Genomic DNA, 13,032 nt, shown 5'->3' on the forward strand with positions numbered 1-13,032 from the left:
TGATGAATGTTGTTGAATTTTATTTTAAAAACACATGAAAAAAAAATGAAAACATTTTGAAATCATTTTACTAACACTGAAGTAAATGCAGGAAATTGACTGACTTATGAACCATTGGCCTCTCTGGTCAATAAAGCAGAAAGGTCCTGTTTGGTTTTGTTCATGGCTGCCACCTTGGCCCGACGACTTGGGCGCTGAACTGGAGTCGGTTCTGGAATGTTCTCTTCATCACTGTAAAGAAACAGTTAGGCATGAGACAAAATGTCACAAAGAGGACTTATTCTGGGGATTGTGAACTAAAATAGCTAAGATATGTAACATCTCACTCACTGCAAGACCAAATGAACACAAAGTTCTACATTTAATAAAAGACTGACTGCCTGTTTCATAGCAGACTGGTTCCATCCCCCCCAGCACTGTATAGTACAGTGTAATACTGAGTATTGATGCATGCATCATTAGTTTAACAGTTCAGGGCTGATAGCAGAAAACAATCCTGAGTGTGCTCTCATGAAAACAGTCAGTACCCACCTTTCCTCTGAATCAATCACTTTGCTTTTCTTTGCCACTTTGGCAGTAGTTGCTTTCTGCCGGCCTGAAGGAGAACACAAGTGGGTTTAAGCAGGTAGAACCAAAAATACATTCCTTTTGGCCTACAGCTAGAAGGCACATTTGACCACAACAGAAATTGAGAACAGTAGCACTTCCAGATCAATTGCCTGTAATATAATTTGATAATACTGTACCGGTCCTTGGCTTTTTGCATGACTGAGCTTCATTTGCAGCATCTAGGAAAAAAAAGGGTCATACGAAAAATGTATAACTTTATTTAATAACACAAGCACATTTTAACTCATTTGGTATCGGAAAGCTTTAAGAATATAAACTGACCAAGTATGGTTTCATCTTGAGCAAGCGAAACATCCTGAGTGGCAGCTGTTTTGCTTTTAACCTTTAGTCTGCTGCAGACCTTCTCAATTGCTCGCACACAGATCTTATCCTTCACTTGCTGAAAATATAGAACAGGGCACACAGGCATATTTTAGAAAGACTGGATTAAGCCAGTCGAACTCTTATGCTTGAGATTAAATAAATCAGACAAATGTTCATAGCCACAACCTCTAGGATCTCTTGGAGTAGCTCATACAGATCTTTGTTTGTTGGGCAATCCTCTGTGCTCAGTTCCAGGCAGCTTAGGCATTTTGTGTAGAGACGAACCTCTGGAGCCAAAGGGTCCCTCAGAATTTCATTACACAAACGCACCGCCAAGCTATCATGTACAGACAGACCCTGCGAGTGAAACAGGAGATGGTGATTGCAATAAAAAAGCTTAAATAATTTGAGCTATTTGAGAAATAACTGAACAAAACATTTATTTTTCAAGCACATTAACCATTTACAACATTATTATACTCCATCTGAACAAATAGTGGAGAAGGTGTAGTGGACAGGAAGTGATCGCTCACCTGAAGGGCAATATCTTTGTCAGGTTTAGAAAGTGTGGAGGACCGGGTCAGGTCGACCAAAAGCTCGGCGACGTTAGACACATCAACTTCAGCCAAGGGAGAAGTGGCAGGAGCGTTAAAAAGCATATGCAGCGTAGGCAGGAAACTTTCCTCGATACACTCCTGATTCGCCCTGAATGGATTCAAATGTGCACAAAATTAATGTTTTGTGTCTTAAAATTACATTACTGTCAAACGTTTGGGTATATCTACTCAGTGGTGGTTATGGAGACCAAGATGGGGGCCATTTTAAAGAATCTAATACATAGAGCATATTTATTTATTTACTTATTTTTAAATTGCTGGAGAAAGTGAAGTATTTTTGATGAATCTGTTTTTTGCGTCTTTTTACCTTCATGACTGCTTTGTTCATTATAGTGAAAAGCTGCTTCATGAGATGCTCATTAACATAGGTGAAGGATAAGAAAGTGCTAAACTTTCAATCCTTGTTGTCTAACTTAAGGTGGTCAAGAGACCATAATAATAAGTGAAATGAGTAGGCGTGTCCAAACTTTTGACCGGTAGTGTAAATTCATGAAACTAATGAATCTGAGCAATCTTATTTTAACAGATCATATCAAATCATACTTTTTATTATAAAAATAGTGTACGCATTGAAATAAAATCTCTTTAAATTAAGACTGTCTAATGCTAATAAAAGCTTGATGCAGATTTTTACATATGGTATGTGAAATAATTATACTGAAAATAGAAATACCTGCTCCCTCTAGCATAGAGTTGAAGGAAAACACCCAAGCAATGGCGCAGTCGGATGTCATCCTCAGTTACAGGATTGTACCACAGCAACACCAAACGGGACATAAGTTTTGCACTGGTGATCCTTCCACAGTACATGAGCTTTGCCAAACCCTCTGCCACCTCTGTACGCAACTCTGTGATCTGTTGCCAAAAAGCAGGCTCAAGCACTTCAACATTTATTTTATTCAATCCATCATTTCTGATGCAATGAGGATAAATACCTCACTATCCAAGAACTCAGAGAACATGACCAGAATGCTCTGGACTGTGCTCTGGCTGTCCTCTTCTCCTTCCTTTGCTGCCGATCCGTCATCTTCCAGGGAATCTGAACTGTTGCCAATCTCTTTGGTGGGATTTTGTCCCATGATGTCAAAGCCATTGAAGAGGAGCTGGTCAATCAGGGCCTTTACAGCAGTAATTCTGACTTTAGGTTCATCCAACTGGCTAATCTAAATCAAAGGCATCAGAAACATAGTCGGTTTGACAGCCACAACCAAAACTGTTGCAACAAACAGTAAATGCAACAACGAACCTGCAGCAACAGCACCAAGTGTCGGTTGGCCAGGTCTTTACTGTGGAGAGCACAGGTTCCCAAGCACAAAACAGCCATGTTTCTGACTGCCGGGATAGGGCTAGCGATGCTTGGCAGAATCTAGAAGTCAAGAGTCATACTTAACTTTTTACCAATAAAAGCCTACAATTTAACTAAAGATGTTTTAATAAAGCACAATAGATAAAGAGAAAGGAGGATGGCCTTACCAGAGATTCAATAAGGCCATTTATGGTCGGGCTTATGCCCTTCCTGATATTCATCTGCTTCATGAGTTCAGCACACATGGTCAAACATTTCAGCATGGTCTCAGGGTCATTCTGAAAATAAATGCACATTACATCAAAGATACAGTTGTATAACTTGATGACACAAAATAAAATCATTTCTACGAATGTCACTCTTAAGGGAAGCTTTACCTGAGGGAACTTTGCATTTGCTCCATTTTCGTCATTTAGAACAGAATGGCCCGATGTGGTGTCTGAAATTGAGGACTGACCCCAAAATACAGCTCTTTTTGTTACTCCTCATGCACAACTGACCTTTTTGAGTACTGCAAGCTTTTGTATTTTTTAAAGTGCAGAAGCACTGAAATTTTGGTGCGGAAGCATGACAGAGCACCGGAAGCTACTCAGGTCAGCAAAAAGCTATTTAATAAAGGCTGCTGCAAGAAATCAGCTAAGAACAAGAATTCACTTTCAAGTCAAATCAGAGTAGAACATGCATGAGGTGCATGCAACCAATATTAAAAGGTCACCTATTATGAATTTCTATTTTGCTATTATATAGGTCTTAGTGGTCCCCTAATACTGTACCTGAAGTCTCCTTCCAAAATTCAGCCTTGGTACAGAATTAAAACCAGTGTGTGTACCTTTAAATGCTAAGAGAGGCGGGACTAGAGAAGCCTATAGAAGTGAGTGGGCATTCACGGAAATTAAGTCAACAACACTTCCTGTGTCAGCAAGCAACTGCAATGCTTTTCAATGCTTTTTTTTTTTTTAAAAATCACCATTTCTAGCCACTGCAGGATCATATAGAGGCCAGGGGAATTCATATTAATGTTACATCAAAAAGTGATTTTCATAATAGGGGACCTTTGAAGTGAATCAAACCAGAAGAGGTAAAGGCGCTCAAAATTGTAATAATCTGTAGCCTTATCCGTGTGTAACATTTTATAATTGTGCAAAATCAAAATGAATATTAGCATAGCCTATCTGCAACCCTTCAAGCATAAGCTCTTTGGACAGGCAGATGCAGCAATAGATGAGCATGTAATAGCTGGAGCTGGGCAAACCAGGGACCCTATTCATACCTTCTCTACCCGAACCTCCTTCAAGTCGGGCTGGGCAGCTTCCTGTATCAGCTGGTTTCGCATGTTTTCTAGCCCAGTGATGCGGTCTTTCAGCTCAGCTGCACGGCTGAAGTCCTGAGCACTAATGCAGTCCTCCAGTGTCTGCTTTGCCTCTAGTATATTAACCTTCATCTCAGCAAGCTGATAAGAATTAAACAAAAGAAGGAGGGAATAAAACACTCCCTTTAGCTCTTTTACAGTCTCAGAGCAAACTAACCCCCCACCCCCATCACTGACATCTGCAGACATCTGAGTTCAATGTCATACATATTCTTTTACTAGTAGCAATGCACTCTTCATATATGTTTTCATTCTAAAATTGAATGTCCATTAGTACATGTTAATGCAGTCATTACAGAATTAATCATTTTAAAGAATAAAATTATCTAGTACAATATCATACTTTGATGCACCACCGTGTTTTAGGGAACCCCTAGCAGATAAGGTATAGAGCCTCAACAAGCACTAATGGCTACTATAGATGAAATATAAAGCAACATGTACATGTGTATTAATACTAGCAGTGCACGGTTGTACACATTTTGTTACAGAGCTGACGATGGTACAGCTCACCTGGACTTGTTTTCTCCGGTTTTCACTCTCATTGGTAGGTTCACTGATTTGTACTATGGGCTCACGCAAATCAGAGATGATCTCAGCAATCTGACAAAAAAAAAAAAAAAAAAAAAAGGAAGAGATTTTTTAAACTGTCTACAAGTTTCAGTATCAATTAAAAAAAGCTACTGCTGAACTAGATCTGCACCCATAAAATGACTAAAGCCTTAATTTCTCTTGGTTAAATGCAAATGGATTTCACTGATTCCTTGAATACATATACCCACCACTTGTGTACGTTTGTCATCATCCTTGAGCACACTAACAAGTTTCTCCACCAGCAGTGGGATGAGGGAATTGGGCGTGTTTGGCAGGCCAAGCATCTCCTGAAGCACAGCAAACACTCGCTTCCTGTGTTAAAAACATTATAGGAAACATTACTAAGGAAAACGATAACCAAGGATTTTTAATCTTAAATTTAAGACCTTCTTAAGACTACTTTAAATTAAATTTAAGACCAATGGCGCACCTTTCCTTTCATATTCAGGAAATATATGTGAATACAAATATATACACTCACAATAAGTTGGGATATTGTTATTTACATGAGCGCTTCTCCTATTTGCTCTGAACTTTAATGAAATAAGTAAAAGTTCCCTTTGATATTACTAATAATGTATGAGAAGAAATACCATTTTCATTTGTTTAATATTTATTGCCCACAGGGATAACCCCAAATAACAAAAATTGCCACAATGACAGCTTGACACTAGCCTCATGATATTGTTCTGAGGTAATGCGTTCCACTCTTCCACAAGTGCTACACACAGTTATGCCAGGTCACGTGGGGGTTGGGAACAATCATTCAGCCTCTGCTTCAATTGGTCCCAGACGTGCTCTATGGGGTTCAGGTCAAGGGACATTGATACCATATGAGGCACTTCAACTTCCTGAAGCTGAGCTGTGACAATTCTGCCACGATGTAGTCGAGCATTATCATCCATTAACAGAACGTTGGGGGTGTGCTGATGGAACTGGGGGATGATGATATGTTCCATGATGTCTCTGAGGTAAGAACGTGCAGTGACTGAGCCATGTACAATAACCAAATCTGTTTTGTGCTGACTGATGATGCCCAGACTGTTGCACCTCCTCCACCAAAGCAAACACTGGGGACCATGTTGACCTCAGCGTATCGCTCACCTCGTCTTCTCCAGCAACGCTGACGGAACACTCATCAGTGAACAGGACAGTACACCACTGCTGTATTGTCCAGGTCACATGGTCTTGTGCCCACTGCAAACTTTCACAGTGAATGGTTTGTCTGGAGACCCTAGTACCCCCGCATCTTGTAAACGGGCCTGCAGCTGTGTGGCAGTTGCATAACAATGTCCGAGTGAATAGGTCCTTAGGTACTGGTCATCATTGCGTCTGTCACTCGTGGGGCTCCACTCCCGGGTCTGTCATGAGCTCTGCCAGTAGTTCTGTGACTTGATGCAAGTCTGCTGATGACACTTTGAGACACACAAAGTTCTGCCTGCCTGCCACCGATCCGAAGGCGCGCCATGGCCACGTGACGCTGCTCATCCGTTAAGTGATGTGTGCTGTTTGAATGATGAACTTGGAAGGACTTACTGACAATACCAGCTTTTTATACCCACATAATGTTGAAATTGATGTCACATTGAGAAAGGTTGTCTCTTGGTATTGGCCCCAATATACCTGAAAAATATCTGAAGTGAAACAAACACCGTTCGTATGACATCCCCTAAGTCTTTTTGCGAGTAAAATATAAAGATAAGGCTCCATAAATCTGCCCTGCCGGGTGACATTGCGGTTCTAATGCATGAATGAAATTTAAGAACAGCCAGCAAAATTAATTTCAAGGCCTTCATTTATGAATACAAAATGTAAAACTTTTGGTTTTGACACTGGCACTAGTGACACACTCCACTTAGGACATTGCTCCGAAAAAATAAAAGAAAGTTATACAACACAATGTAAATATAAGTCAACGCAAGTCAATCACACGTCTGTGAAATCAAACAGTCCACTTTGATAGCAGCACTGATTGACAATCAATAGTCTGTTGTGCAAAAATCCCCAATAAATGCGTGATTCCGCAGGTGGTGACCTCAGACCACTCCTCAGTTCCTATGCTTTCTGGTTGATGTTTTGGTCACTTTGCTGGCAGTGCTTTCACTCTAGTGGTAGCATGAGACAGTCTACAACCCACACAAGAGGGTGCCAGGATGTTAGCTGTGGCAAGAAGGTTTCCGGTGTCTGACAGTAGTGTCCAGAGCATGGAGGCGCTACCAGGAGACAGGCCAGTACATCAGCAGACATGCAGGAGGCAGTACGACCCAGCAGCAGGATGCTACCTCCACCTATGTGCAAGGAGGAACAGGAGGAGCACTGCCAGAGCCCTGTAAAATGTCCCCCAGCGGGCCACAAATGTGCATGTGTCTGCTCAAAGGGTCAGAAGCGGACTCCATGAGGGTGGTATGAGGGCCAGACGTCCACAGGTAGCACGTTTGGCATTTGCCACAGAACAAGATTGGCATTAGGTACCAAGATGAGATCCTCAGACCCTTTGTGAGACCATATTCTGGTGCCCTTGGCCCTGGGTTACTCCTAATGCAAGACAATGCTAGACCTCATGTGGCTGGAGTGTGTCAGCACTAACGAAGGCATTGATGCTGTGGACTGTCCCGCCCGTTCCCCAGACCTGAATCCAACTGAGCACATCTGGGACTTCATGTCTCACTCAGTCCACGAACACCACGTTGCACTACAAACTTTCCAGGACCATCTGGCACCTGATCAGAAGCATGCCCAGACATTGTAGGGAGGTCATACAGGCACGTGGAGGTCATAAACACTACTGAGCCTCATTTTAACTTGTTTAAGGACAAAGTTGGATCAGCCTGTAGTGTGTTTTTCCACTTAAATTTTGAGTGTGACTCCAAATCCACACCTCCATGGGTTGATCAATTTGATTTCAATCGATAATTTGCATGTGATATTGTTGTCCTTACATTCAACTATGTAACAGTATTTAAGCATTTATTAAGAATATTTCATTCATTCAGATCTAGGATGTCTTGTTTTTGTGTTCCTTTTTTTCAGCATTGTATATACATTATAACAAATTGATCAAAACCCTGTTAACTTTTCAACTTTTTAATCTAAGGCCTGGACTGACCGGGCCGCTTCTTATCTACATTTGCAGCTTTTGGCAGACACTCTTATCCAGAAAGACTTACATATAGAATATGAATTACTTTAGAATTCATATTCAAGTTAAATTAGATTAGAACAGGCATGAGGTGAGTGCATCATACCAAAATGAGGTACCTACACTAAATATAGTCACATATATGCAGCAAAAACCTCTCAGGTAAAAAAAAATTAAAAATAGCCCATTTCAAAGGCATAAGCTCTTAAGACAGGCAAAAGCATAGAGAGAGAGTTTAGCATGATTATTGGACTAACCGGCCCCCTTCTTCTGCAGTGTCCAGGCAAGCCACCATCAGGATGAGCTGTTGGCCAATGAATTCCTTGGTCATCACCAGCTCCAGCTGTGCATCATCTGCCATGTTCTCATCAGTCAAGATGGGGATGCTCTTTAGATACCTGAGACACATACAAATTCTTTCCATCTGTCCATAAAGCATTACTCACTGGTCCTGAAGTACCCAAAGGCATAATACACTGGGAAATGTGTAATCACGTTCTAAAATGTGTTTGACAATAAATCAAATCAATAAATACCCATAAAGGTATTCTGCAAAAATGGCAGCCTCTGGAACCAGATGGTCTAGTATCTCCTCGCCCTGGTCTCCTTTCTTTTTAACAAACTCACACAGGGCTCTCCAATATAGCACATTCTCACAGGTCAGAGAATCCTCAGGAATCAGCCTTCTGCAAAAAATAAATAAATAAAAATAGGTACAATTACTGTCATGACAACTGACCTGTTGACATTTTACGCAACATTTTAATGAGGAAAAAGTCCAGTCACTGATCTGTCAAAAGCAATCATTTGACCTGTTATCTAGCCTGCCCCCATCTTGTTGGAGCTGCTCTGGACTTGTTGCCATAGAAAAGAGTGCATGTAGGACATCAACAGCAGTCTGTGAGCAGTTTTCCACATCCAGCCTGTGGAGAAGCTCCAGGACTTTGTCATCCAGCATACGAAGCCATGCAGGAAGCAGATTCTTTTGAACAATGTCTCTAACCGATTCTGGGGAGAAAATCCATCAAATCCATTAAAACTGAAAGTCTGACAATCCACTTGGTGACTCTGAATACACCGCAGTCCCTGAATCATGACTTATATTCATTTGCACAACAGTGAACAAAGTATCACACCAATATTTCAGCACTTCAGCAATACCTGCTGAATCATTTAGGCCCTCCTGTAGCAGACTGACTCTCTGGGCGATGGTGAGCGCACAGATGTGCACTTTCTCTGCCAGGACCTGAAAATATATAAAAATATCAGGACTCTTGTCCCATACAGAACCAGACTTCCGTGATAATTTTGTTAAATTCAAAATGCAAAATTATGCATTTTTATGCAAAATCAACAAGTGAAAGTGAACTTATTGTCATTGTGAAACACAGCAAGCACAGCGCACACAGTGCACACAACAACATGATGAGTCCTCTACATTTAATCCATCACAGCGGTAGGCTGCCATGAAAGTTACCTGGGGAGCAGAGTGTAGGGACTGATTTTTTTTCTCAATGGCACCTAACTGACCACCATCTGTTTATGGGTCTGCTTCCTTACCCTCTAGGCCACCACTGCCCCAAAAAAGATAGATATGTCCAAGTTTTGCACAGATACCTGATATGCCAGCTTTCTAACTTTCTCCTTCACATCTCTGGTTCTCCTAAGAATTTTGGGAAGAGTCAAGGCTGATGGAGCAATACATGACAGCACAGCCCGACGCACTTCAGGGTTGGAGTCATTTTCCAGGATCAGGAGATAAGCTTTAAAAAAAAAAAAATAATAATAATTCATTTGAAAAGTAAAGCATATGGTTGACAATGAAACTCAAATTATGAATTATGTGCTATAGCGCTTTATAAAAACTATGCGCATCAGAGGACAAAGTACCTTTAATAGTGAGACATTGTGGGTTCTGGGGCTCCTGAAGCCTGGCCATGGCCAGTGCGGCCTGTATTCTGATGTTAGGGAATTTGTCTGTAACACGGACCAGCATGGCCTCGTGGATTTGGTCAAAAAGGTCATCGTCAATCTGGGCGTTTTCTCCCAAGTTGCCCAGGAGCTTATTGATGAGCTGACAAACGCGGAAACGCACAGCATGGCTGCTTGCATTGTGAGACTAGAGAGACAAAAAGCATCATAAGGTGCCTGGTCATCAGTACAATGTTTCCATTTTTTACTTCAAAGTAAATTTAATTGCTCATCAGATACTGTAATCTCATGTGTCATAATTATTTTAATCACCTCTAATAAAAAACTGAACAGGAAGGTCAGGAATGGATTCTCATCCTCTTCATCCATGCAATCCTGATCCTTTTCCGGTACTTCAAAGCTCATTGCAAACTTGCAGACAAAATCGATTACATGCTCCACAGCAGGTTCCCGTTTATAGACTATCATGCCATATTTCAGGTAATGAATGAACTCTTTGTGAAACTGGGGTTTGTCTTCCAGCTGACAACACATACAAAGAGCAAATGGGTCTAATCAGAATCACACAAAATATTTTGGATCACACATGTAAGGGAAATAAAACGTGACGTCACATTTATCACATTATTATCAACAGAAGTGCAGGACGAGCCCCTTCTCGACACGTTGTTAGACAAATTCACGCTCACCTTGTTGTACCTCTGTTTCAGGATGGCAGCAATTTTGGCTCTGTTGACGTGCGCCTTCTGGGCACGCTGGAACGCTTCCTTTATCTCCGATTCAATGTCTGCCGTCATGGTTCTCTGCTGATTATAAAACGACAAGGCCAGTGCGCGGGAGACAGCCACTGTTATCCTTATTATTCAAATAACTTTCTTAATCAACGCAGCGCAAACCAGTTGGATATCAGATAACCACCAAACCGGTAACAACAAACCCCGGAAATGAGCAAGTGCTGAACCTCCCCACCGCGTTAGCGCTGTTAGCGCACCAGGAATAACCCAAAAAATCCAAAAAAGTGCGCAGAGGTGACACGGTTCGGACGAACGCGACCACGGGGCCCGTGAAAGCGTCGTTGTAACTGCCGAACACGTACCGTGCTTAAAAACGCGAGTTAAAACGCGCCGTGGAGGATGTCCCGTTGCGCCCGTCCGCCGCGCGCCAGATTTCAAATCCTCTTCTCGCGAGATGAGAGGCGCAGAACGAGGGCGGGAAGGGGAGAAAGGAGGAGGGAGGGAGAGGGAGGGGGTGGGGGAGAGAGGGGGAGAGAGGAGGAGAGAGGGGGAGGGCGGGTATTGGGGAGCTTTGCTCGCTGCTTTCCGTTTTTCGGCGTTTTTTTTATGTTTTCTCTTTGGGCTTTCCTTGCTTTATTTTTTTTTATTTTTCCGGGTAGCCCTCGGGCGGCGGGCTGTGTCGGGGGGGAGTCTGCCAGGGTCTCCCGGGGCGGGCGGGCGGGTGTGGGGGGTTTTTTCTCGGCGGCTGCTTTGGAGGGCATTGGGTTGGGGTTGTTGGGCGGAGGCGGGGCGCGTGGGGGGTATGTGAATTGAGGGGTGGTGTTTGTTGGGGGGAGAGCGGGCCGGACCGTGGGTCGGGCTGGTTGGGGTCGCGGGGGAGGGGGGGCGCGGGCCTTTTACTGTGCGGTTTTTTTTATTACATTTATGTCCTTTTGTGGAGAATGAAAAAACAATTCGACTTTACAATCAAATGTATTCTTTCTTTTGTGTTGTTGTGCAACATTACTTACTTAAAGGCAATCGATTTTGTTTAAACAACCTTAAAGGACGTTAAAATGTGGAAATGAAGACCCTGCTGCTATATATCCCACATGTATTAAACTGTATTAATCTTCAAAATACGCAAACTATATTAATCATTAGTCTCTTGGATGAGAAACAGACCCCTTTCGGGACTGGGAGGCAACCGTGGGTTGGGATCTGGAGGTTTACGGAATCCTACGAGTGAGAGAAGGCACGGGGGTAAGTTGACTTCTTTTTAAAAAGAGGTTTGAGTGGTAACAAAAGGTTACATCAAAAGGACTCCCTGCTAGTTAAATTCCGCAGGGACAGTGGAGTCCTCTCGTAAAGAGTTAAATTCTGCGAGGAGGGCGGACTCCTCTGCCAGCAATAAAAAAGTAGTTCAATAGTACAATAATTGTTCAGACTCACACATGTATATGAGTCTGCGCGCCGGTGTGAATGTGTGGATGAGTCGGGGTGAAAGTCGCTAGACAGACACTCCATGCAGAGGCAAGGTATTCCCACCCCAAAAGATTTCAGGTAGAAGTGGAATACACCACGGGAGGAATTTTGATTAAGTACCAGTGTTTCAGGATACCCCTGGTACAACAGACACACTGGTCCAAATTTAGGTTAAAATGGGTAAGGGGTACAGTAAACCAGAGCCAAAAGAAGAACTAAAATGTAAAGATTGGAAATATGTAGAGCAGATTAACAAAGACTACGTCAAGCCGTTAAATAAATGGATAACAAAATACGGGTTTGACGGACAATTAAAGGTAAAAAGTTTAATTGAGTTACAGGGAGCCATAAAACAGAAATGTAAAAATAAGGAGGAACAAATGAAGCGAGAAGGTGTCGGACCTTTAATACAGTGGATGAAGATAGCAGGAAAGAGAAGAGAAGGGGAGAGGAAGGTAAGACAAGCTAGAGAGAATGCAGCCAGAGAGGAGAGAAAGGAGGGGGGGGGGACGGGCAGTTAAAGAAGCGGAGGGGGGGCGTAGGGGAGGGGGAAGGAGTAGAAGAGGAGGGGGCGATGGGGACGCCAGGGGGGACGCCAGGGCAGCCACCAGCGCTTCCCTCTGCGCCTGCAGCTCTTCCCCTGTATCCGGATATCAGTAAAGTGGAGGAACCCCCTGCTTATGATCTTAGTGCCAGCGCTCCCAGACCGTATACTAGATCTCAAGGGGAGGTGGGACGCTGGTCTAAAAAAGTGGACGGACTGTTTGAAAGTCCCCCCAAGCTCCCAAATTTAGAAGTGGCAAATCCTAACGTGGGTGAACCGGGACATCCTCCTGCCATTTTGGTGTAGCGGACCTGGACGGAGGAGGATATAAAAAGAGTGGTAGAAGGCGTCACTCCCTATAAAGAGGATATGCAAAAATTTGAAGAAGCTATGGAAGGGA

The 13,032-nt window shown here is 42.8% G+C and overlaps 1 protein-coding gene across 3 annotated transcripts; it reads right to left on the reverse strand.

Moving 5' to 3' along the window:
• Positions 1-34: 34 nt before the first annotated feature.
• On the reverse strand, positions 35-11,065 carry ncapg (non-SMC condensin I complex, subunit G). Of its 3 annotated transcripts, none has more exons than XM_028976779.1 (23): positions 10,987-11,065; positions 10,580-10,696; positions 10,203-10,412; positions 9,849-10,077; positions 9,576-9,721; positions 9,120-9,204; positions 8,771-8,966; positions 8,495-8,644; positions 8,216-8,356; positions 5,008-5,131; positions 4,739-4,828; positions 4,127-4,306; positions 3,234-3,308; positions 3,024-3,134; positions 2,797-2,916; positions 2,486-2,713; positions 2,224-2,405; positions 1,467-1,638; positions 1,120-1,290; positions 892-1,009; positions 747-788; positions 532-595; positions 35-231 (listed from the first exon to the last, which is right to left on the reverse strand). In XM_028976779.1, the coding sequence occupies exons 2-23, from the start codon at positions 10,685-10,687 to the stop codon at positions 105-107; spliced, it is 3,069 nt and encodes a 1,022-aa protein (XP_028832612.1). In that variant the 5' UTR covers positions 10,688-10,696; positions 10,987-11,065; the 3' UTR covers positions 35-104. The 3 variants fall into 3 exon arrangements, with proteins under 3 accessions (XP_028832612.1, XP_028832613.1, XP_028832614.1); XM_028976780.1 differs by having other exon boundaries at positions 10,580-10,693; positions 10,987-11,047; XM_028976781.1 differs by lacking the exon at positions 3,234-3,308 and having other exon boundaries at positions 38-231.
• Between the last annotated feature and the right edge of the window lie 1,967 nt (positions 11,066-13,032).

The sequence above is a fragment of the Denticeps clupeoides genome, chromosome 4 (genome assembly GCF_900700375.1).
Source record: "Denticeps clupeoides chromosome 4, fDenClu1.1, whole genome shotgun sequence".
In the NCBI taxonomy this organism is placed as follows: Eukaryota; Metazoa; Chordata; class Actinopteri; order Clupeiformes; family Denticipitidae; genus Denticeps; species Denticeps clupeoides.